The following is a 25,938-nucleotide window of genomic DNA, read 5'->3' as shown; positions in this document are numbered from 1 at the left end:
CTTCTCTCTCAAAGATGTCCATTCTGTCTAGTTTAGAGATGAGACATAGGCACAAGAATCTTAAGAGGAGAAAGTCCAACAGGAGAGAATTCAAGAGACTTGGAGGTGGGGTAGATACACATGGAGACTTTTCCACAAAGTCTGTTGCAACAATGTACATGTAGACATGAAGCCAGAGGAGGTATATGGGGGTCAAGGGAGCATTAAATGGAAGGTAACAAAGGCGTGTTTCTATGCTGATGTAAATGAGGCAGAAGAAGGGGAGTCTATTGCAGGGGTGAACAGTGATGAATACAGGAGTGATAATAAGTCAAGAGGGAATTGGCTCCAGATCACAAGTAAAAGGAACAGCTGAGAATGTGAAAATAAGTGTTAAGTAGCTTCACAGATCTGCTTGGAAGAGAAGGGTGTTTCATTCTGATGACTTCTGATTTTTTGTGAGGCACAAGTCAAGTTCAGAGTGGGGCAGGAGCTGGATGCAGGAAGAAGGTATGAACAGAGTCTTCTCAGAGAAAAGGAAAATGAACTTTCTGAGGGAAACTGCAGGTCCCCTGTTCCTGGTTGAGTGCCAAGCCGAGGATCATAATCATGAATTTTAAGCAAACTACTCAAACTGATTGTCAGCCAGGTTTGGGGTTTTGTAGAGTAAATACCCTGAGAAAAGGGGGAACAAAGGAGATGAGGATTTTATTTAAGGACTGATTATAATGAATCCATCATTCGGGCATGAACAGGAAGACAGGTGTGGGTGAGTAACACTGAAAATGGAAGGGGTCTGTGATCAGAGGTCTCCATGAAATGGGAGCATTGTGGTAAGGGTACAAGAGATGGAGCAGAAAGGGTGGTAGGCAGGGGTCAGAGAATGGTAAATCAAACTGACCTTGACAGATGAGCAGAAATTCACAGGAAGAGGTGAGTCTTTGAAACAGTCAAACAGGATTGAATCAGAATGATTTGTTTTTAAATGTTCTTCAAAACAGTGATTAGTCCCTGAAGTCTTGATTGAAATTGCAAAATAGCTTGATCACATGTCTGTTAGGTTATATAACTTAATGGTTTTCAAAGTCTGTATCTTCAAAGATTTGATACATTCTATGATTTTTTTGTAATAATAATAAAGTTGTAATTGGGAAAAAATTTTTTTAATAAAAAGAGAAAGCTGTAGGATTATCTAATGTATAGGAAATGTAAACAGGTATGCCCACTTTGGAGAGCAATTTTGCACTTTCTAGTAAAGCAAAAATGTGACTAACATTCTGGCAGTTCTGTTACTAGGCATCAAACCTGAAACTGTCTTAAGTGTGTGATAAGATTATTAAGTTTACTATATATGTATAATCTTATAATAATAAGATTATTAATAGCATTTTATGTTTATAATAGTAAAAAAAAAGTGAGAGCCTTTCAAAAGGAAAATGAGTAACTAAACTTGAAGTATATTCATACAGTGGAGTACTATATAATAGTATAAATGACTGATCAGGGACTACAGTTACATGTGTCAACATGGATGACTCACAAAAAGAATGAGTGGAAAAAACAAGCTACAGAAAAATAGACATGTTACCATTTATATGAAGCTTTTAAATGCACAAAGTAATTTTGTATCTCATTTAGGAATATATACAAAGAAAGTCTAGAACTGATACAACACAAGATTCAGGAATAGCAGTTTACCTCTGTGGAAGAGAGGGGGAGAAATTTGATTGGGATGAGATATACAGAGGATTTCAACTGTACTGCAAAGTTTTTTTTTCTTCTCTTAAGCTAGAGAGTAGATATTTCTTTATTGGGTCTGAAATACTTCATCATTTAAAGAAAAAAAACTATTAGAATTTCTCAATTTCTTCTGAAAAAAAAAATGACAGTCTTGAAATACTCAGATCTACAGGTTAGAATTCTGCAGCTTTTGTTAGAAAAGTAAGATTACTTGTAAAAGTAAAAAGATATTTTTAGTGTATTAGGACAAATTCATTTCCAATTAGGGGGATTGCTGGCCCCTTTCAGGACTGTTTTTCTTTAACGTTTCCCTTGAGCACGAGCATGCTGTGCTGTCAGCCTTCATGCTGGGCAACATGTATAGTATACCATAGTACCAGGAATTTGATCATTTGATCAAAATATGAAATAAGTATACTTTGGAAAAAGGACAAAACAAAATTATTCCTTGCTCTCTTTCCTCCTCCGATCCCCACCCCCGGCCCATGCACTTAACTTTTAGAAATAAACAATAACTCCTAAGCCAAAATGTTTCCTAGAAAGACTGTCTGTATTTTTCAGCAGTATTTCTGACCTTGTTTTTTAGCTACAAGAATGGCATAGTGGTTATAATTGACATCAGCAAGAAAGGAGAAGTTATGCACAGGCTTCGAGGACATGATGATGAGATCCATTCCATAGCCTGGTGTCCCCTGTCGGGTGAAGACTGTTTATCCATAAATCAAGAGGAAAATTCAGGTAGAGATGATTTAAGAGGTTTCAGTACTCTTTAGACCCAGAGAACCAAGTGGGTAGAATAGTGTCGTTTGAACTACATTTAAAACTAGATTTTACAGATCAAATCTATGAAAATGATAGTTACAGGAACCCTTGCAGACTCGTTTTTTATTTAATGAGTGCATTTTTAATGCAAATTAAAAACAAAATTACCATCTCTATCATAGAAGAACCTGAAATTCCCAATGGGAAAGTTATAGCACAAACTGCAGTAACAAAAGGCTGCTACTTAGCCACTGGGAGCAAAGACCAGACCATTCGGATCTGGAGCTGCTCTAGAGGCCGAGGTAAGACTAATTCGACATTTTCTTTGTGATATAACCTCTGTCAATCTAGTAAAAGCTTTTTTACTGTCTTGTTATCCTTAGTGTGTGTCTTGACTGTCCATGGAACTTCTTTTAATCTGCAGGGGTGATGACTTTGAAACTGCCCTTTCTTAAAAGAAGAGGAGGGGCTGTAGACCCAACTGTTAAAGAGCGCCTTTGGTTGACACTCCATTGGCCCAAGGATCAGCCAACTCAGCTGGTATCCAGCTGTTTTGGGTAAGTTTTTTTTGGGGGGTGGGGAGTGTCATGCTCTCTGACACATTTTGTTTTCCTCTCTAGTCTCAGGAATTCCTAGGCTTCTCTTTCTAGACACAGAAGATGGAGACAGCAATGGCTAAGGTTTATGTTATGATGGGCCATTTGTAATGGAAAAGTCATGGAATTAATACCAGTGCTGTCTAATAAGAGTTATGAAAAGATCAAATAAATACAGCCTGCTTGTTAAGCATGGACTCTGAAGTCAAGCAGATTTCAGAATCAGTCAGTTACTTATCAGCTGATCATAAGCAAGATCCTTCACTTTTCTGAGCTTCAGTGACTTCACATGAATATAAAGGGGCGGTTATAGTGTTTCTTTTCTCTTAGGATGATTATGACCATTCGTTAAGCAAAATTTATTGAGCACCTATTTCTAGTTGCTTGAGATGACAAGTGAATTTAACAATGTCCCTGCTTTTAAATGAGGTAATACAGGTAAAGCATATAGGAACCTCCCAAAGTGTTATTCATAATGCTACTCCCCTCACTGCTCCAGAGCAGACATATGTCTTAAATTAAAGCCTTTGTGGTTATACAAATTATGGTGGCATTTTATAATTAAAGCTGTTAGGAAAATCTGTTCTGAAGGTAGTCTAGTACATTTGCATGGTTCAAAAACGATGAAAGGATATAATAAAGCTCCATTTAAAAAATTTTAGCCACACCACGTAGCTTGCCTGACCAAATCAGGCAACTGCAGTGAAAGCACTGTGTCCTAACCACTGGACCACCAGCAAACTCCAGAGCTCCCTTTCCACCTCTGCCTTCTCTGCTTGGTTCTCCTCGCCATAGGCAATAGTTTCTTTTGTTTTTGCATCTGTCTTAGAATATGTAATTTGTCTCTCCTTAAAAGAACAATGAACAGAAAGTATTTTGCAGCTGAGGGCCCATACTCTGGCCCAAAACCACTTGTTTTCAGATTGCTCATGAAAGAGAACTGCTACTTGTTTTTTCTTCACAGAGGTGAACTGCTGCTGTGGGATCTCACTCAGTCTTGGAGACGGAAATATACCCTCCTTAGTGGTTCATCAGAAGGGCAAAATCATTCAAGGATTGTGTTTAATTTATGTCCTCTGGAAACTGAAGATGACAAACAGCTGCTGCTTTCCATATCAATGGACAGAGATGTAAGAACAGCTTATTTTGCATTCAACACTGTATAGTGGTGATTTATGACTTGGATAGGATTAGAGGACTTCTTTAAGCTATCATCAGTTCTCACACCTCACCTTACCCCCAGGTTCCAATTTCAAAGTTACTGTTTCTGTTTGGCATTAAATACATTAGCAGTAGAGAAGTAAGGAGAAGGGGAGGAACAACCAAGATGTCTTTTTGTTAAAACAGATACAATAAGGAAGAGATGTGTGCATGGAAGGATGTGAGAGGTCATCATGGTTTAGCTTTAAAATATCCTTATCTATAGTTTAGGTAGCAGAATCATCTGCTCTTGTCAGTCTCTGTAAGACAGAATTGGCTTTATCTAAGTAACCTTAGTGTTTTGCAATAAGCAAAGCTTGTTTGATAGAGTTTGTTTTCTCCCAAGTCACTGTGAAGTCAAGTGAAGATTAAAACTTAGCACTCTTCTTCCAGTGGCTATGGTAATATATTTTGCTTTTTGAGATAAACTGATTCTTCCACTGTCCTGGGACAATCGTCATCTTTTTTCTTTCTTTATTTTATTTTATTTTTTTTTAGTTTACCAAATGAGATTATCAATGCTGTAATATTGTGGAAAGGCCACTGGACTCGGAAATAGGAAGCCTGAGTTCTAGTGTACTGTGTGCCTTCATTTCACTTGGCATCTTAGGGAATAAATGTATTCCAAGATCCCTTTGAGCCCTGTAATTTACTGCTTTTTTTTTTTCTAATTCCTACTGGAATAGTTAAGTTACATTCTCCTGCTGCACTCATTGAGCCCATTCTGTCTGAAATGTTGATTGTTTTTCCTGTTTCTCTGATCTTCATAAAGACCCTAACCCTTGATCTTTTCAGGTAAAATGTTGGGACATGGCCACTCTGGAGTGCTGCTGGACCCTGCCTTCCCTCGGTGGGTTTGCCTACAGTCTGGCTTTCTCTCCTGTGGACACAGGCCGCTTGGCGATAGGCGTCGGGGACGGCATGATCCGCGTATGGAATACACTGTCCATAAAGAACAACTATGATATGAAAATTTTTTGGCAAGGTGTCAAGTCCAAGGTTACAGCGGTAAGGATGCTTTCTCTGAGCTTGCCACGCACTGTTTGCAAATAACTAACTCTCTCTTAGAGAATACCTGTCCACACAAATGAACTCTACCGGGAATTCACACTTCTTCAAGAGTATTTTTGATGCAATTTGAAACAGGGAAAGCACAGGGATCCTCCCTAACCAAACACATTACCTTCTAATTCAGAAATTTGGCTTTGTTTGTAAAATTACATTTTTATTTAAGTCACCCTGTTTTCTAATAGTAAGAAATTTAAAATAACCTGGATGTGCATGTGTTCATAGGAGGTACATTAAATTATAATATAACCACATGGGGAATAATAATGTTTGTGATTTTAAAAAACCCACAGTACAGAAGTGTAGAAAGCAAAATGTTTTCTTTTCCACCCTTGACTCCATTCTCCCGCTTCCATAATCCAAAGCACTGTTGATGTATCTTTCCAAGCTTTGTTAATTAATAATAGAATCATATTTTCTAAATTGTTCTGGAATCTTTTACTCCCTACCCAGCAGTGTGTCACGCACATCATTTAAACATTTGATCCTATTTTTGCTTTTCAACTATATATAAAGTTTACTCACAAAAAATTTCTAGAAAGATACAGAACTGGCAGTGGGGTGTTTTGGATGGTGAAATTATAGGTGACTTTATTTTTAATACTATTTCTCTTTTAAATAATGAGAATTTGTTACTTTTAAAATTAGAAGACACCAAGAGCAAGAAATTTTTCCAGTTGAACGCTGAAGTATAACCTAATGAGTCCCTTAACAGTGCCCCTCTCTTCATATTTCCTTGTAGCTGTGCTGGCACCCGACCAAGGAAGGCTGCTTAGCTTTTGGAACTGACGATGGAAAAGTGGGATTGTACGATACCTACTCCAACAAGTGAGAAATAGATGATCCTTATTTAGCCCATTGACCAAAATGTTAGTGAGTTCACTTTGAGTTCATAGACCCAGATGTTTATTTATCATAGTAAGACTGGGAAGCATCTTTTAAGATTCTGACTCTGCGACTGGGGCTTAGAATTTTATTTTTAAAACATTTTTTCAGGTGATAGTGATGGTTTAGCCCGTCTGACCTGTGAACACCACTGAAGTTTTTTTTTACTAAAGTTTTCAGGCATCCAAGAATGTTAAATTATACATAGGGGCTTCCTTGGTGGCTCAGATGGTAAACAATCTGCTTACAATGCAGGAGACCCAGGTTTGATCCCTGAATTGAGAAGATCCCCTGGAGAACAGAATGGCTACCCACTATAGTATTCTTTCCTGGAGAATTCCGTGGACAGAGAAGCATGGTGGGCTAGTCTAAAGTGTCGCAAAGGGTCAAACACAACTGAGCGACTGACATTTATATGGACTTCCCTGGTGGCACAGACCATAAAGAATCTGCCTACAATGTGGGAGACCCGGGTTTGATCCCTGGTTGGGAAGATCCCCTGGAGAAGGAAATGGCTACCACTCCAGTATTGTTGAGTGTAGAATTCCATGGACAGAGGAGCCTGGCGGGCTGCAGTCCATGGGGTCACAAAGAGTCAGACACAACTGAGCGACTAACATTTTCACTTTCAAGAATGTTAAAAGCTTAGAATAAAGAACATCTCTGTATGTTCCATCTTGAGTTACCATTTGTTAACATTTTGCCATACTTTTGGTACACTTAACAAAAATTAGCAGTAATCTATAATATGATGTAATATCCTGTGTGCATACAAATTTCCTTAGTTGAGCCAAAAATGTTTTTCTAGCAATTTTTTTTCAAACCTTTTTTCAATCGGGGATCACATATTGTATTTTTTTATGTCTCTTTAGTCTCTTATTATAGAATAGTCCCCCACTTCTTTCCAAAACATTGCCTTTTCAACTTGAAGATTCCAGATAAGTTGTTTTCTAGCATATTCTACATTTTGGACTTGTCTAGTTAATTCTTTCTGGTGACTTGTAACTCATTTCACTCTTTCCTGTATTTCCTATATTCCTTGTCTTCCCTGTATTGCCTGTAAACTTTCTAGAACAGCACTATATCTTTAGTCACAGGTGGCTACTGAAGTGTGCTGAGTGTAGAACACACCTGAGAGTTCAAAAAAGAAAAGAATGTAAGATGCCTCAATAATTATTTATTTTAATTATATTTTAAAAGGTAATACTTTTTATATACTGAGCTAATTCCTAAAATTGAATTTCACTTGTTTCTGATACTTCTGTTAACATGGCTAGTAGAAGGCTTTAAGTTGCAGACGGGGCTTGTATTTATGGCTCACAGTATAAATCTGTTGGACACAGCTATTCTGAGTTCTTAATTAGATTCCAGATCTGCACTGTTCAGTTTGGTAGCCACTGGCCACGTGTGGCTACTTATGCTTAAAGTAATTAAAATTAAATAAAATTAAGTTCCTAGTCACATGTGCCACATTGCCAGTGCTCAAGGGCCATATCTGGCTAAGGGCTACGTTATTGGACAGCACTGTTCTAGGCCAGGGATTAGTGTACTGTGGCCCATGAGCTAGGAAAGTGCTTAGTCGCTCAGTCGTGTCCAACTCTTTGCGATCCCATGAACTGTAGTCTGCCAGGCTCCTCTGACCATGGGATTTCCCAGGCAAGAATACTGGAGTGGGTTGCCATTTCCTCCTCCAAGGGATCTTCCCAACCTAGGGATCAAACCCAGGTCTCCTGCATTGCAGGCGGATTCTTTTATCGTCTGAGCTACCAGAGAAGCCCATGAGTTAAGAATAGTTATATCTTTTAAAAATCAATGAAAAAGAATCAAGAATATTTCACAAAGTGTGAAAAGTAAGTAAAATTCAAGTTTCTCTGTCCATAAGTAGAGTTTTATTAGAGCCCTGCCACACTCATTTCATTACATCTTATCTGAGGCTGCTTGCGTGCTACACAGCAAAGTGGATGGATTGTGACAAAAAAACTGCTTGACTCACAAAGTTTGAAGCACTGACTACTTGGCCCTTTACAGAAAAAGTTTGCCTACTCCTGTTCTAGGTCATTTGCACCTAAGTGAGAATCATTCATTATACTGTAGAACTGACCTTTTCATGTGCCAATTCTTTGGGTACTTGTGTATAACTTGTTGTTTACTGTTTAATCACTAAGTCACATCTGACTTTTTGCAACCCTGTGGACTGTAGCCCACCAGGCTCCTCTTGGGATTTCCCAAGCAAGAATACTGAGTGGGTGGCCATTCCCTTCTCCAGGGGATCTTCCCAAGCCAGGGATCAAACCTACACCTCCTGCATTGGCAGGCAGATTCTTTACCGCTGAACCACCAGGGAAGACGCTATGTGTAACTTACACAGTTAACTGTTTTTCTCCATTTTTAATCTTTTTTTTTAAAGGCTACACTATTTCAAAGAAGTACTTAATAAAATAAAATTATATATCAATTTAAATAGCTTTGTGTCGGTACAAAATTACTTATTCTATAAATTACTATCTTTTGGTTATTATAAGCTGAATATTCAAACTGATAGCAGCAAAGGTATATAGTAGGAGGAAGGACGTTACTGTAGATATATTGTTAGGTATCTAACCAGAAATGTTTATTCTATTTCCTTTACCCAATGAAAATTTGGTTTATTGTCTAGACTGATCATGATAAATGTGTCAGATACATGGAAATAAAGAAGTCAGCAGTTCATTCAGTCACAGATACTGGAATTCTAAAATCACACAAAGAGTATAGTATATGTTAAAGGTAATAACTGCACTACCCTGTCTGGACACATCACATATCATTAATCAACCACAACCTTCAAAAATATCCTAAAAAGCAGGGTTTCTTTTTTAAAAAATAAATAAAAACCAAAAGCTCAAAAAGAACCACCACATGACCCAGCAATTTCACTCCTCGAGATATATCCAAAAAAAAACAAAAACACTAATTCTAAAAGATACATGCACCCCAGTCTTCAAAGCAGCATCATTTACCATGGCCAAGGTATGGGAGTAACCTAAATGTCCATCCAGAGATGAAAGGATAAAAAAGATGTGTGTGTGTGTGTGTGTGTGTGTGTGTGTATGTATATACTATATACATACAGTATGTGTGTATATGCTACTCAGCCACAAAAAACAGTGAAATGTCACCATTTGCAGCAACATGGATGGATGTAAAGGACATTATGCTAAGTGAAATAAGTCAGACAGAAAAAGACAAATACTATAGATATCACTTATATATGGAATCTAAAAAATACAAGCAACTACTGAATGTAACAAAGAAGAAGCAGACTCACAGATACATAGAACAAACTAGTGGTTACCAGTGGGGGGAGGGGTGGATTATAGAGATAGAGGAGGGAAAGGTATAAACTATTGGGTGTAAGGCTCAAGAGTGTATTGTATAACATGGGGAGTATATCCAGCATTTTGTAATAACTAAATGGAAAATAATCTTTAAAAATTGTAAAACATTTTAAAAAATTTTTAAATAAAAACCATTATTATGTAGAAAGGAGGCTAATTACTTTACAATATTGTAGTGTAGAAAGGATGGAAGAAATGAGTGTTTGTGAAGAATAAAAATACTAATCCAGAGGAAAAAAACTTAAAAGCCGATCTACTCTGAAATCTTGGGAAGTCCCTGGCTGTCCAGTGGTTAGGACTGCACACTGCTACTGCAGGAGGCACAGGTTCAATCCTTGGTCCAGGATCCTGCAAGCAGCTTAGAACAGCCAAAAATAAATAAATTAAGCCTTAGTTTGAGAATGTGATGTTAATGACAGGGTAGGCCAAAAATGATTCTAGACTTTTACTTGAATATAAGGTGGATATATTTGCATGATGATAATATATGCTTAGTAATAACCTTATTTCTGGGCTGAACAGTTTGCATTTTCTGTCTTGTCCTGTTTTTCTCGAGTTGTGATAGCCTTTACTTTTGTATATAACTACAATAATATTAGAATATTTGACGTTTAAGTGAAGTGAGAAACTCAGGGATGGGGAAAATGACCCCAAACTGGCCAGTTAAGGGATATTAATAACTATTTTCCAGGTAAAGTGTGTTCGGGACTTATTTTTTAGTTGCTATTATTACATGGTATATTAATTAAATGATTGCTTCTTTATAATCAGCTATTTGGAGAAGGGTACTGTTATTTTTCTTTAATATCAGCAACCAAGTTTGTAATACGTGAACCGTGAACTTGCAGATGTTCAAGCTGGTTTTAGAAAAGGCAGAGGAACCAGAGATCAAATTGCCAACATCCGCTGGATCATTGAAAAAGCAAGAGAGTTCCAGGAAAACATCTATTTCTGCTTTATTGATTATGCCAAAGCCTTTGAATGAGTGGATCACAATAAACTGTGGAAAATTCTGAATGAGATGGGAATACCAGACCACCTGACCTGCCTCTTGAGAAACCTATAGGCAGGTCAGGAAGCAACAGTTAGAACTAGACTTGGAAGAACAGACTGGTTCCAAATAGGAAAAGGAGTATGTCAAGGCTGTATATTGTCACCCTGCTTATTTAACTTATATGCAGAGACATCATGATAAACGCTGGTCTGGAAGAAGCACAAACTGGAATCAAGATTGCCAGGAGAAATATCAATAACCTCAGATATGCAGATGACACCACCCTTATGGCAGAAATTGAAGAGGAACTAAAACACCTCTTGATGAAAGTGAAAGAGAAGAGTGAAAAAGCTGGTTTAAAGCAAAGCATTCAGAAAACTAAGATCATGGCATCTGGTCCCATCACTTCATGGGAAATAGATGGGGAGACAGTGGAAACAGTGTCAGACTTTATTTTGGGGGGCTCCAAAATCACTACAGATGGTGACTGCAGCCATGAAATTAAAAGATGCTTACTCCTTAGAAGGAAAGTTATGACCAACCTAGACAGCATATTAAAAAGCAGAGACATTACTTTGCCAACAAAGGTCTGTCTAGTCAAGGTTATGGTTTTTCCACTGGTCATGTATGGATGTGACAGTTGGACTGTGAAGAAAGCTGAGTGCTGAAGAATTGATGCTTTTGAACTGTGGTGTTGGAGAAGACTCTTGAGAGCCCCTTCGACTACAAGGAGATCCAACCAATCCATCCTAAAGGAGATCAGTCCTGGGTGTTCATTGGAAGGACTGATGCTGAAGCTGAAACTCCCAATACTTTGGCCACCTCATGCAAAGAGCTGACTCATTGGAAAAGACCCTGATGCTGGGAGGGATCAGGGGCAGGAGAAGGGGACAACAGAGGATGAGATGGCTGGACGGCATCACTGACTTGATGGACATGAGTTTGAGTAAACTCCGGGAGTTGGTGATGGACAGGGAGGCCTGGCGTGCTGCGATTCATGGGGTCTCAAAGAGTCGGACACAACTGAGCGACTGAACTGAAGTTTGTAACAGGCAACTTTTTAAAAAAAGATGGTCTGTTTTCCACTGTACCTTTTTAAATCTTTCTGTTTATAATTTCCCTTTCCCCCAGACCTCCACAGATTTCCAGCACGTATCACAAGAAGACTGTGTACTCGTTAGCCTGGGGACCACCAGTACCCGCCGTGGCACTCGGTAAGTATCTGAATCATTCTCTAAAAAACAGAAGAGTATTCTCTTTCAACTTAACCCTAGGATATTCAACCTGGAAAAAGTCATAAACATTCTTGCAGTAACTCCTTATGCAGGCTGCTGTGTCCCTGGGGTCCTTGAGGGCAGTTGTAACTGGTGATCAGTTAGAAACCATTCACCTAGAATAAGCCTCTCCAAATTAAAGTATTTGGTCTCTCTGAGCTGAATTTTTTTATTGTGAATATAGTTATCTCATGCTAGGTCCTGATACCTAATCTAATAATTTTCTCTAAAATTTGCTATCGCCTTTTAATTTTATCAGAATTATAATGTTGGGAATTCCTTGGCAGTCCAGTGGTGCAGATGCCATGCTCTCACTGCCAAGTGCCCAGGTTCAGTCCCTGGCCGGGTAACTAAGATCCCACAAGCCACTCAGTGTGGCCAAAAAACTAAACAGTTTATTTTTAAAAAATTTTTAAAGAATTATAATGTCAATGATCATCTGTTTCAACCTACAGTTAAAGCAGAGTTAGAATTTCTCAAATGATCTCTTGTTGCCTGTGAATATATTCTGACCCTTTTCTAGCCCCTCAGGCTTGCCTTTCTTATTCCTACAGGTAGGTCTTGCTGAATTAAATTGAATATGTTCAGCAAAATCTTTAGTAGTCTTTTCTTCAGCATCTACAGTGGAAAATCTGTATGTCTGCATAACTGCAGTGTAAATCATCAAAACTCAAGCAGCATTGTAGTTGTAGTTCATTCATTCATTTAGCAAATGCTGATCCTTGATTTGTGCCAAACAGTTCTACAGTAGTGAAAATAAAACTTGTCCTTCAAAAACCCATCAGAACTACTGTTTACTTCCTAAAATAAACAGGACAGTTACTATAACACCAAAGAAATCATTGCACTGAGAATAGCTTCTTACATTAGTCATAGGAAGTCCTGGTGCTGCTGCTGCTGCTGCTAAGTTGATTCAGTCGTGCCCGACTCTGTGCGACCCCATAGACGGCAGCCCACCAGGCTCCGCCGTCCCTAGGATTCTCCAGGCAAGAACACTGGAGTGGGTTGCCATTTCCTTCTCCAGTGCATGAAAGTGAAAAGTGAAAGTGAAGTTGCTCAGTTGTGTCCGACTCTTAGCGACCCCATGGACGGCAGCCTACAGGCTCCTCCATCCATGGGATTTTCCAGGCAAGAGTACTGGAGTGGGGTGCCATTGCATTCTCCAGGAAGTCCTGCAGCTTCATATGTTCAAATGCCAGACAGTACTTATTTCTATAAGAGAAGATAAATTCCCCAAAACTTTGAGAACATGTCTTCTTATTCCAGCTTTGGCATCCATACTATTTTGAGTGACAGAAGAATGTTTAAAGCAAACTGTATTGTATTATAGGAATTAATAAAACTTTTTTACTTCTTTTTTACTTCTCCTCACTGTGTTCAGATGCATACCCTGACTTTATTCCAGGCTATTAATGTAATTCTTTTAAAATATCTCATAGTATAATATGGTCATATTACAGCAACAAACAGTTAAGCTGGTGAAGTACAAAACTGATAAGCTTTCTTTTCTTATTCCACGTAGGAGAAGGAGACAGACCTTCCCTCACTTTATACAGTTGTGGAGGAGAAGGGATTGTCTTACAGCACAACCCTTGGAAGCTTAGTGGAGAGGCCTTTGACATCAACAAACTCATCAGGGACACCAATTCAATCAAAGTAAGTTCTTGTGATTTGAAGTCTTCTCATGATCTCTCTGTTTTATCTTCTGATCTTGCATGATAAATGCCATTATGTGAGGTATCCATTATGCTGTCAGATTTCAGGCTTCTCTCAGTTGCAATGGCTATTTATTATAAACTTTCAGATCTTGAATATAAAGCATCCTTTTCACACCTGCCACTTTCTCCAGAGGGAGGTATTTGTAAAAATTACTTTATAATATGGTATCCAAGTACAACTATGAGGTATTTTGCTCAAAACAGAATTATCATTTTGGTTTTTTAGTGAAATAATTATAGATTTATACAATAGCTGCAAAAATAATGCAAACAATTTCCTTATATCCTTCACCCAGATTTTCATGTTTAGTAATTTTCTTTACCATTATATCAATATATCTGTATGCCAGAACTGTCTTTTTAAGTGAAACCATAAATGTTGAGTTTTCCTTACTCTTTCAAATGAGCATGTTTTACTATTGTTCATTATTTTTGTATGGCTATTTTTGTTTTAAAAATAATATGTAATCATAAATTGAACTATTTTTATTGGCTATATTCCTTCATGTTTTAAATGATATCTGAATATTCAACAATGAATAAAAGAGGCAAAATTCCTGTTCCTAACAAGCTTTTAGTTTTGTAAGACTTAAATAATATAGATCAGAAATTCATATAAGGAATTTGGGCTGGAAATGGAAATTTAGAGTCCCTTTACATGAGTGGTAGCTAAAGAAGCTGTGGGCATGTATGAGGTGGTCTGTGGAGAGACAAGTAAGAAAAGAAGAGGGCCCAGGCAGCCTTGGGGAACAAAGGAACTGTTCTCTAATAAAAACAGAAGAAGAGAAAAAAACAACTCTGGAAAAGAAACAGAAGAGAGGGGAAGAGAAGAAGGGTGGAGTATATGACTTCTGTTAAGGAGATGACAGCCCGCATGTTATCGAAGCCAGTGGACATGTTTCATGTCTTACTGTGGAATAAAAATCATTTTAATTAAGTTCATTTCACAAGGTTAGACACTGCAAACATTTAGTATTCACTGGCCTGTCTTTTGTCCCAGTTAGGAAATCATATTTAGAATACTAGCTCTTAGTAACTCTTTGGCAAATTATGTAGATTATTTATAAGAATGGCTGTTGTAATTAGAATATTTTTAAACAAGGGTTTGTTGTTTTTTTTTTTCTCTCACACTGTCATCATTGATTTGTAAGCTGTGTGGCAAGAACAGTGTTTTTAGTCGAGATTGGTTTGTTTTGCTTTTCTAGTACAAATTGCCTGTACACACAGAGATCAGCTGGAAAGCAGATGGCAAAATCATGGCTCTTGGCAATGAAGATGGGTATGTGTTTGTTTCTGTGAAAAAAAAAAAACTTTGTAATTGCACATATATTTGATCACAAGCTAGTGCCATCTGTAATGTTAGTTGGGAAAGCCTAGCTGTATTTGATATTCTGACTTATCCCTGATATCCTTAAATAACTAAGGCACTCTCTGCATTATTGAGAACTGCAAAATAAGTTAAATATTTATAGCTCAAAGAGAATGTTTGCCTACTCTGTTTTGGCTGTAGTATGCTTCAAAGAATGCTCATCTCCAGAATTATGTTCCCTAAATCTCCGTTCATTCTTTAAAGCAAAAAAAAACAACAACACAGAAATGCTTTTTAGGTCTTACTATATCCTTTCCAATGTTTTGTTTTGTTTTGATTTTTTAGGGTGTTTTGTTTTGTTTTGCCCTTTCCAATGCTGATCATAGTAATATGGTTACTATTTCAGCCATTGGTTTAATTCTTTTAGTTTTTCCCTGGTACCATTTATTATTTTTAGAGCATGATAAATACAACTTTCCAGAGGTTGTTGAGATTTATTAAAGCTGTTGAAAGAACTGCCTTTTGTACCTGATTTTTTGTAAGAGAGTAACCTCTGCAGTTTAGATAGGGTTATCCTATTCCATTTCACCTTTCTTTGACTGATGGAGTGAGGGCGATATCTGCTTGCACTGAACTGTAATTTGAGCATCCTTTCTTATCTTGATGTGTTTCTTATTCCAGATCAATAGAAATATTCAAGGTTCCTAACTTGAAACTGATCTGCACCATCCAGCAGCATCATAAGCTTGTGAATACCATTAGCTGGCATCATGAGCATGGCAGCCAGCCAGAGCTGAGCTATCTGATGGCCTCTGGGTCCAACAATGCAGTCATTTATGTGCACAACCTGCAGGCTGTCATAGGTAACTTTGGTTTCTTTCCATACTGGGGGGTAGTATATGTGTTCATCTACTTTTTGTTCCAATTTTTGTACCATTTTCGTTTCTTTTTGGTATTAAACACTACTCTTAATATGTTTCTGCTTTCAAAAGTAATGTATTCACCTTATTTAAAACACAACAAAGATTTCAAACATGACAATACATATTAACTTACAAAGTGAAGTACCTCCCCTATTCCCATCCCTCATTAATAGACGTTGCTGTTTTCTGCAAATTTTCTAAAGTATAGTTATTGCCAAGTCACTCTCCAAAACATGGTGCCAATTTATATCCCCTTCCTTCAGTGTTTGAGTATTTGACACGTACAACACACATCCCATCCACATGCATGACTGCGTCTAATTGTTACAATCCTGGAAGGTAGGTTTTGTTATCTTCGTTTTCCTAATTGAGGCTCAGAGGGGTTAGCTCACTTCCATGCATCCCACAGCTCATATCTGATAGAGCCCAGATTCAGTCCCACACTGTCTAACTGCAGCATCTGCACGTGTTCTGGTAATGCTAGTCCCTATGTAGCAGGTTGATCTTTTTCATGTTTTCATACAACTTATTCCTTAACAAATCTTAAACTTCTCTGAACTTCCTCAGCACCTAGAAGAAACAGTAAGTGGTCAGAAGAGCCTTTTTTTAATGTGAAAGAAGTATAATTACTTTCTTTTCTTAATATGAAGAAAAAACAAACACATAACCCATCTTCGTTGCCAAGAGCTATAATTTTTGTTTTTTAATATGCTTTTGTTTCTTTTGCCTGAAGAGACAAATCCAAAAAAATACTGCTATCATTTATGTCAAAGAGTTCCTTTCTAAGAGTTCTAAGGTTTCCAGTTTTACATTTAGGTCTTTAATCCATCGTGAGTTTTTTTGTTTGTTTTTTTTTTTTTCTAGGCTAATTACTTTACATCATTACAGTAGTTTTTGTTATACATTGAAATGAATTAGCCATGGATTTTTTTATTCTTTTATATGGTGTGAGAAAATGTTTTAATCTCATTCTTTCACAGGAAGCTGTCCAGTTTTTCCAGCATCACTTACTGAAGCACATTAACTTAATTCTTAAAAGCAGTGCAGATCTTAGTCTACGGAAATACTATCATCCTGGTTTGTTTTTTATTTATCTACTGAATAATAGAAAAAGGGAAAAATGACCAGGAAAACCTTCATTTTATTTTTATCTTCTTATATTTAAATAATTCACACTTACAGGAAAGTTGCAAAAATAGTATGAAGGATGACCATATACCTTTTCACAGATTCAACAACTTATAACCTTTTGTCATATTTGCTTTGTGCTGTGGTGTATGTATTTTCCAAAATGTTTGTGTTGCACATGTCATGCCACCATATTCCTTAATATGTGTGTATTTTGTAAGAATAATGATATTCCCTTATATAACCACAATTCCATTATTCAGTTAATTTAATATAATAGTTTGATCTACCATGCTTATTCTAGTGTTGTCAGTTGATCCAATATTGTCCTTTATGTCTCTCAGCCTTTTTTGTTTTTTCATCTTGATTTTTTTTTTTTTAATACAAGCTGGTTATTTTGTTAGATGTGTCCTCAGTTTGGTCTCATATATTCTTATGACTAGATTCAGTTCACACATTTTTAACTATACATAATAATACATCCATCTTGGTATTACATCCTAAAGGCATTGTTTTCATTTTGAAGGCTTTTAGAAAGAAAGAATGATAGCTAACACTTGTTACAGTAAGCCCATGTGCCAGGTACTGTGGATGTACCTACACTCTTAACCACTAAACAGTGTTGCCCAATGAAAATCATGTAGAAAGCATGTGGTAAAATCTTGACTCTTGCTATGTTAATTAAAACCCTCCTTTATGTCTTTCTGTTGTTGTTATTGCTATCAGTGACATCATCCCCTGTCTTTTAGAGAGCAATCCTGAATCTCCAGTGACTATTACAGAGCCCTACCGGACCCTGTCAGGGCACACAGCCAAGATCACCAGTCTGGCATGGAGCCCACATCATGATGGAAGGCTGGTATCCGCTTCCTATGACGGTACAGCTCAGGTACTATTGCATCCTTGATTCTGTGGGTTCTTCACTATGTACTCTAAATGAAACTCTTTCTTCTTCTCACCTGCGATTTTTCTGAGCTCTAGAGGGCATCTTATTAAACATATCTGGGCCCTTGGCAGGGTAAGTTTGGGTTTTTTTGTAACTTAAGTGAAAGAGAATATTGATAGGAACTAGCTAAACTCTGATGTTTTTAAAGATTTCCCTTTGACCTACTGTCAGTATGACAGACTAAAGTTGATGTGAAAAGTACTCCTCCATTCTGTTCTATCACAGAATGATGACTATAAATCATGAAAAAAATACTTATAATAATAACTCGGTAGCTCACACCTTCACATTCTCAAAAATAAAGATGAGATGCCAAGCCAGAGCTGTGAAGTGAGTTTTGGGTATCAGAACCAGAACAGACCTTAGGAACTGGGGATCCACCATCAGTGATGGATGTCTGTCTCAGTACTGAGTGGTAAATGAGCTGTCTGCACAGAGCTAAGAACCATGACTGGCCGCCCTTTGAAATGGAGGCTGGAGTCATTCAGGAAAGAGCAAGGAAACTGATCATTTGCCCTGAGACAGAAGATCACCTGTGAGAAACTCGAAGCCTTGCGTCACACATGTAGATGAGGACTCTGAATTAGAATTCTCTTCAAGGTATCAGAATCCCCAGCCCAAAACTAACATGCAGAACTGGTTCAGGACAGTGAAGTCCATAGGGCAGTATTAAAAGCTTACTGAAAATCATCCCTGTGGGAATGCCTCTGTACCCCGGAACACAGAAACCTCCTTTAGGAAACAGCACTTTCTGAAACTGCCAGTACAAACTACAAGAGGAAATAAGAGAACACAGATTTTTTTTTTAATTCTTGTCAAAAATGTATGCCAACCCCCTCCTCAAACAATAGAATAACCAGAAATTATCTATTCTCTTGTGTGACTTTTGGTTTTAGGTGTGGGATACTCTCCAGGAAGAGCCTCTATGCAACTTCCGAGGACATCGAGGCCGACTGCTTTGCGTTGCATGGTCCCCGTTGGATCCAGATGGCATCTACTCAGGGGCAGATGATTTCTGTGTGTACAAATGGCTCACTTCCATGCAGGAACACTCCCGACCTCCTCAAGGTCAGTCGGAACCTGGAGCCCAGAAGGCTTGGCTCATTCCCTTTCTCCTTTCCTCAGTAAGTTGAGTTGGTCAGTCATTCGAGGAGGACATTCATGCAGGGCAATGAGCAGTATGGTGGGATTGGAAGCCTGAGCAAGGATAGTAGCCCCAAGGGGATCTGCAGACAACACCTGAATAGTAACAAATATACCTAGCACCCAGATCTTGTTGTCTAAATATCATTCTCTTAAAAGGAACCTATCAGGGCTTCTTGGAAAAATGGCTAGTTCCAGGTTAGAACAGAAAAAATATAAGTCTGCAGCATCATTTGCCACAAAGTTATAACTGAGGTCATCAAAAGGACAGAGAAACCAGCTTGAAGGGGCTGGCTACCCAAATGTGGGACAATGTGAACTTGAAAATAGTTAACAGGCGAATTTCACTTCTGACTATAAGAGACTAACTGAAACCAGATTTTCCCCCCACCAGAAATAGCTAGAAAACTGGACAGGGTATATAAACAACTAGAAATATACTCAAGAAAGGAAATGATACAGCCACATAAAGACTTATAAAAGAATCCTTATAGCTTAATCTATAATTGCCACAAACCAGAAACAACACAAATATCAGCTGGTAAATAAACTGTGGTATATATCCTATAGTGGAACTATTCAGCAGTAAAAAGCAAGTAACTACTTATAAATACAACAGAATGGGTAAATCTCAAAAGATTATGCCTAGCAAAGTAAGCCCGGCACAAAAGACTTAACACTGTACAGTACTAATATAGAGTATGCAATGTAGTTGTAAATCATATGAATTTCTAAAACAGAAAAAACTACAGTGATAGCAAATCAGTGACTGCCTGGGGCTCAGGGAGGAGGGGAATCTACCACAAAGAGGCATGAGGGGACATTTTGAAATGATGGCAACAGTTTATTTGTGGTGGTGGGTTACCTGACTATATGTCTGTCTAAACTCGTTAAAAAATCTAGTATAAAAAAAAAAATCTGGTATATTTTCTTGTGTTAAATTATATCTCAGTAAGATGACTTGAAATCAAAAGATAAAAGTTTTCAAACTAAAAAAGTAAATAAGTTAATAGTAAAGGATTAAAACATTAAATAGGAATTCTTAAGTCCATACTGACAAACATAAATGAACGGTCTAAAAAAATAAGAGATAAGCAAAAGTTCTTTTCAGCAGAAGGCCACCTAGTAAGTGTAGACTAAATGATGGAACCGAACATTGCCATTTGGCCACTATCACAGTAACAGTTTTTAGTAAAACTGGTGAGGACAAACCTGCAAGGTACCGCCCTCCTTATTCAAGTAAGTAAGTATTAGTCGCTCAGTCGTGCCCAACTCTTTGCGACCCCGTGGACTGCAGCCCACCAGGCTCCTGTGTCCATGAGGTTTTCCAGACAAGGATACTGGAGTGGATTGCCATTTCCTTCTCCAGGGGATCTTCCCGACCCAGGGGTCAAACCTGGGTCTCCTGCATTGCAGGCAGATTCTTTACCAGCTAAGCTACAAGGGAAGCACACCAAGTAATCAAAGTGAACCACAAACAATGAGACAAACAGAAATTATGTGCTACCTCACAGGCTGCACCAGGATAAACACAGCCTCACTGCTTTGTATGGCAGCTGAAAGTACATGGCCTAAACTAATCATGCAAAACATAAGGCAGACCCAATTTGAGGGAAATCAGACAAAATAAAATATCCTGTGATCTTCATGAGTTTCTAGTCATGAAAGTCAAAATAAAATCTGAGCCTCTTCTAGGCTGAAGGAAACTAGAGATGTAACAAGCTAGTGCAACATGTAATCCTGGAGTGATTTCCTTTTGCTATAAAGGACACTTCTGGTTTAACTGGTAGAACTTGAATGAAGTGGGAGTAGATATGAATAATCTATCAGTGTTCATTTCCTGATATTAATGGTTGTGCTGTGATGACATAAGAGAATATCCTTGTTTGTAGGATATACACTAAAGTTTTCAGGGGTAAATGGGCATCGTCTTTATGATTTAATGAAATCTGAAAAGGGTTTGGTTTGGTTAACATTTTGATAATATAACTAAGACTTCATTGGGAACAGGGAGAAAAGGTAAGAATGTTATCAAAAAGAAGAGCAATAAGGTTTTGGAGTTTATCTCCTAGAGTGCTTTTAACCCAAATATATACTTTAATCTGTCCTTTTCTGAACTGTGATTTCTATAGGCAAGAAAAGTATTGAATTAGAGAAAAAGCGGCTCTCTCAACCAAAGCCAAAGCCCAAAAAGAAGAAAAAGCCCACCTTGAGAGTGCCTGTAAGGCAAGAATTATGTGATGGGAATGAAGAAGAGAGTGTAAAGGAGAGCCTGGGCCCCATTGAGAACGGCGTGTCAGACCAGGAGACTGAGGAGGAAGTCCGTGAGCCAGAGCCACCCTGTGGAGTCACCTTGGCAGGTATGTAGCCCAATCTCATGTTTCACTGTCTAGCACTGAATAGTCCTGACCAGGAAACTAAGTCAGGTCTACCTTTGAAGTGTTAAGGGAATCTAATGGATGATTGGGATGGAAATAGTAAAGTTCTCTAGAGAAAACTTATCAACCTGGGCAGGGTAAGACTGTGGGACAAAGTGAAGCTGGGGCAGAATATACATAGAACCTTACACATAAGGGTAAGTTTTTAGAGTTGTGGTGGCTAGAATCTTTATAATTTTCCTTAGATCAGTGAGTCAGAGTTCTAGGTGATAAATCTACAGATTGCCGGAAGGCAGTTTGAGAGGTGGGGAAAGGGAGACTGACTACCCATGCTTCCTGTCTGAAATATTTCATCGTATATTTGGGGTAATAGATAAAATCACACTGTAAAGACTGGGATAGCTCTTAATTTTTAAAAAGAACTAGATTCTACATTGTTCTCATCCAAACTTTTTTCTTTTTCCCCATGATGTAGTTTCCAAAGAACCAATTATTTGCACTCCAGCAGCCTTAGGTTTTGAAAAGTCAAAAAGCACCATTAATAACAAAGTCACTTTACTGAAAAAGGAGGTACCTAAAGAGAAGCCAGGTTGGTATCTAATAATTAAAATAATTTGTTAAAGCATCCTCAGATATTACATGCAAATGAAAACTCAACAGAGTATGGTTTTTGGTTTTGTTTTAGGTTTTAAATATTTGTGTTTTGATTTGGGGTCATTTTTTTAGTACTTGGAAAAACCGTCATTTTGCAGTTGTTGATGTTGGTTCAGAGCTTTCACAGGGACACTGTGTGTGTTGTAAAGACTACCCCCAGCTACTAATAATTTAATTTGAAAGCTTCCTTCTCAGGGTGGGAACGTTCTCTGCTCAGCAGTATTCCTCCAGTAGGTTGCATACACAGTGGACATGCATTCAGTTTGGGGTTTGTAATCAGTTCTTCTTCAGATGGTCTGTACTTGTATTACATTTCAGAAGCCTTAATCAAGAAGCGAAAAGCTCGTTCCATGCTTCCACTGAGTACAAGTCTGGACCACAGATCCAAAGAGGAGCTTCATCAGGACTGTTTGGTATTAGCCACCGCCAAACACTCCAAAGGTATAGAAATACACTTCCCTAGCCCATCCGTAGTCTTCTGGGAACTGGCACATAAGTGCTTTTTTGGAGGTTGAATGGATGAGTCAACAGATGTCCAAAATTGTTTCTGCATCATGCCTGCTGCGGCTCTGCACCCTGACCACTATCAACACTCCGCAGTGCCTTGGAGACATAATGCTCTGCTTTTCTGTTGTCAGGTTGTTGCCAGCCATCTGTGTGTTGGAATTGGTATAACGGCGTAAATATCTCAGTGTCAGTCAGTTCCATCAACTGTTTTTCCCCAGTATACAGCATGTACACATAGAAAAAGACATCATTTGTTTATTGGAAATATACCCTCAATATGGTAGTTCCTTTAAAAATTTTTGATGGAAGTTTTTGTTTATAGGTTTTTTGGTTTTAACTTTTCAAAGCCCTCACTAATGTGTGTTATTCTGACATTTCAGCAACTTTTTTTCTTTTTAATTTTGAATTTTATGTGTTGAAAAGGGATGCACATGATAAAATGAAATTCAAACAGTATAAAGAGAAAATAAATCTCCCTTCCATCCCTCACCCCACTCTTCCATTTCTCCCCTGAGGCCACTCTATTATCATTGAGTTGCCTTTTTCAAAAACAATCTATATTGAATCCCTCTGTGGAAGATCCTAGTTTACATTACAGACTTTGCTTTTTAGTTTTTTTGTCTTTTTTCTTTTACTGTATTTAAATACACTGAATTTGGGGTTGGCTTTTTAACATTCCTTCTTCCTCCCCACCCCCAAATCTTTCTTTGAGCAAACTTCAAACTAAACTCTCCTACTGGATTTTGCCAAGACTGAGGCTAAACAGCCTGAAGTATTTTCATATTTTGCTGTCAGCAGGGGTCTCTGTTAGGGTACAGAAGAGCCCAGGACTCTTTGTCTCAGAACCTGAAATGGGCATTACAGACACACAGTCAGAATTAACTGAACAGAAAACAGTAATGCACTGAATCACTTTCATCTGCACTTTTGTCTTTTTGAATCAGCAGAGCCAAACGAGGATGTGTCTGCTGATCTTGAGGAAAGATTTCACCTGGGGCTCTTCACAGACAGGGCGACCCTGTACAGAATGGTTGAGGTTGAAGGTGAGGCAAGCCCAGCCAGCGCCATCCTGTCCGTCTTTATGCTTCCTGACCCTCTGTATGTACTGCTTTTATGGCTGTCATCTTGCAGCATGGTAATAACTAGTTTTACATGTCAGCTAGCCAGGCTTTGAATTCTGTTTGCAAGTTCAGACACCCCTTGCTCACATCTGTCATAGGACCCTAAACTTCAGTGTTCATTCTGAGTGAATGAGTGCAAGTCAAAGTGGGCGGGTGGACAGAAGCCTGAGTGGGCTTCAGGCCCCATTACGAACACTCTGGGAAGTGACTTACCCATCAGCCAGTGACTACATATTCCAGAAATTTATTCCTCTCTTTCATCCTGCCTTTCTTTTTCTAGAAGACAATACAGACAGGTGTTTCTGAAACATCTTCCAAATATTCTTTCTCCTCCAAACAGGAAAAGGTCACTTGGAAAATGGCCACCCTGAGTTATTTCACCAGCTCATGCTTTGGAAAGGAGATCTAAAAGGTGTTCTGCAGACTGCAGCAGAAAGAGGGGAGCTGACAGACAATCTCGTGGCTATGGCACCAGTGGGTATGTTCTTTACCACAAAAGCTCTAGCCTCGCTAGGCTACATCCACTAAAGATAGACATTGTCTTGAAAGACAGTTTGGCCAAGTATAATGATTAAGTTTAAAATCCACATACCCTTTGACTCAGCAGTTCTAACTGTAGAAATTTAACTGTACCTACACATGCAAACTGATAGATAACATGCACCATGACTGCAGCAGTATCTGTAACAGCAGAGATCACAAGAACCTCGATGTCTATCAGTGTAAGACTGGTTAAATCTTGTATATCTATACAGTAGAGACTCCTTCAGATAACAAAAAACTGAGTCAGCTCTGTATATTCTGATATAGAATGGAGCTCCAAAGTTTAGTAAGTGAGAAGAATCTAGGTATAGATGCACAACATAATATTTAATACTCCGTCATTTATACATGTGTGGTTGTATATTCATAGACTGTTGCCAAAGGTTTCAAAAGAAACCAGTAATAATGGTTGTCTCTAGGGAAAGGAATTTGGACAAGTTTGGGTAGGATGGCTCCAGGATAACAAGGAAATTTTTTATGCCATGCCACATTTTTTAGCTTTTTATTCAAGTAGGCCAGAGAGAGGGAGAGAAGTACACAGGTCATGAGTGTACCTGAATTTCACTAACTGAATACACCCTTGTTAACTAGCACCTGTATCAAGAAATATAACATGATCAGCACCCTAGAAGCTTCTCTCACACTTTTTCACTCAGCCTGCATACACCCAAACAAGGGTAGCACTGTCTGCCTTCCATACTCTTGTACATTTGAATGTTGTACTATTTTTTTATGTACTACATAATCAAAGAAACAATTTACATTTCAAAGTATAGGGATGGGGAGAGATAGATGAAACAAATGATCATAACAGAAACTTAATTACTATCTAAATCTTCTGCTTAATGCAGTGACTGACAACAAGCATCTTCTTTTTTATTCCTAAAGCCGGTTACCATGTGTGGGTGTGGGCCGTGGAAGCTTTTGCCAAACAGCTGTGTTTCCAGGACCAGCATGTCAAGGCTGCCTCTCACCTGCTTTCTATCCACAAAGTGTATGAGGCTGTGGAGCTGCTCAAGTCAAACCATTTCTACAGGTCTGTATGACCCAACAGTTGAACTAACAGTTGGATGTGATATGAAATTAACCTATATAACAATTCTGTTTCCTGACCACCATCATAAAACCTTTACTGTAATTAAACATCTCAAATGTATAAAAATAGTATGTTCACTAGCTTAACAAACATCAACACATCCACCACCTATACTTAACAAATGTTAACTCTCAGCAATATTTGCCACTGATCTTTTTTTAAATTTCTTTCCAAAGTATCACAAATAGAGAAAACAGCATGATACAAATGAACAACTTAATGAATTATTAAAAGAGGAAATTTTTTAACCTGGGAAGGGAGAAGTATAATATTCCAGACTTGGCTGAATTGCCTTTCCCCAGTTCTGTCCTCATCCCTTCTCTAGCAGTAACCACTCTGAGACTGATGCTATTCAACTGAATATTCTTTCACTGCAATACAATGTAAGTGCAGAAAACAAAAGCAACAAAGTATGTTTTCTTTGAAACATTTTAGTAGTATTTATTTTTATTTATTTATTTGACTGTGCCAGGTCTTAGTTGCTGCCTGTGGGATCTAGTCCCCTGACCAGGGATCGGACCCCAGCCCCCTACATTGGGAGCTCAGAGTCTAAGCCACTGGACCACCAGGGATGTTCCCAAAATATTTCTTATACAC

General features: G+C 38.2%; 1 protein-coding gene across 2 annotated transcripts in view; it reads left to right on the top strand.

Annotated features, from left to right (window-relative positions):
- Positions 1–25,938, top strand: part of GEMIN5 (gem nuclear organelle associated protein 5) — a 42,634-nt gene that overhangs the window by 2,736 nt on the left and 13,960 nt on the right. Inside the window, exons 4-21 of one of the 2 annotated variants that reach the window (XM_020905653.2) lie at positions 2,306–2,457; positions 2,664–2,783; positions 2,906–3,038; positions 4,042–4,207; positions 5,073–5,285; positions 6,088–6,173; positions 11,733–11,815; positions 13,398–13,531; positions 14,799–14,872; positions 15,584–15,765; positions 17,703–17,842; positions 18,796–18,967; positions 21,175–21,402; positions 21,896–22,009; positions 22,393–22,515; positions 23,529–23,624; positions 24,043–24,180; positions 25,134–25,281. In XM_020905653.2, coding sequence (XP_020761312.2) covers positions 2,306–2,457; positions 2,664–2,783; positions 2,906–3,038; positions 4,042–4,207; positions 5,073–5,285; positions 6,088–6,173; positions 11,733–11,815; positions 13,398–13,531; positions 14,799–14,872; positions 15,584–15,765; positions 17,703–17,842; positions 18,796–18,967; positions 21,175–21,402; positions 21,896–22,009; positions 22,393–22,515; positions 23,529–23,624; positions 24,043–24,180; positions 25,134–25,281 — 2,502 coding nt within the window. Of the gene's footprint in view, positions 1–2,305; positions 2,458–2,663; positions 2,784–2,905; positions 3,039–4,041; positions 4,208–5,072; positions 5,286–6,087; positions 6,174–11,732; positions 11,816–13,397; positions 13,532–14,798; positions 14,873–15,583; positions 15,766–17,702; positions 17,843–18,795; positions 18,968–21,174; positions 21,403–21,895; positions 22,010–22,392; positions 22,516–23,525; positions 23,625–24,042; positions 24,181–25,133; positions 25,282–25,938 lie in introns of both variants that reach the window. The other variant, XM_020905647.2, reaches the window with a different exon arrangement.

The sequence above is a fragment of the Odocoileus virginianus genome, chromosome 3, assembly GCF_023699985.2.
Source record: "Odocoileus virginianus isolate 20LAN1187 ecotype Illinois chromosome 3, Ovbor_1.2, whole genome shotgun sequence".
In the NCBI taxonomy this organism is placed as follows: Eukaryota; Metazoa; Chordata; class Mammalia; order Artiodactyla; family Cervidae; genus Odocoileus; species Odocoileus virginianus.
Note: the sequence above shows the minus strand (reverse complement) of the source record. Positions and strands in the feature narration are given on the sequence as shown.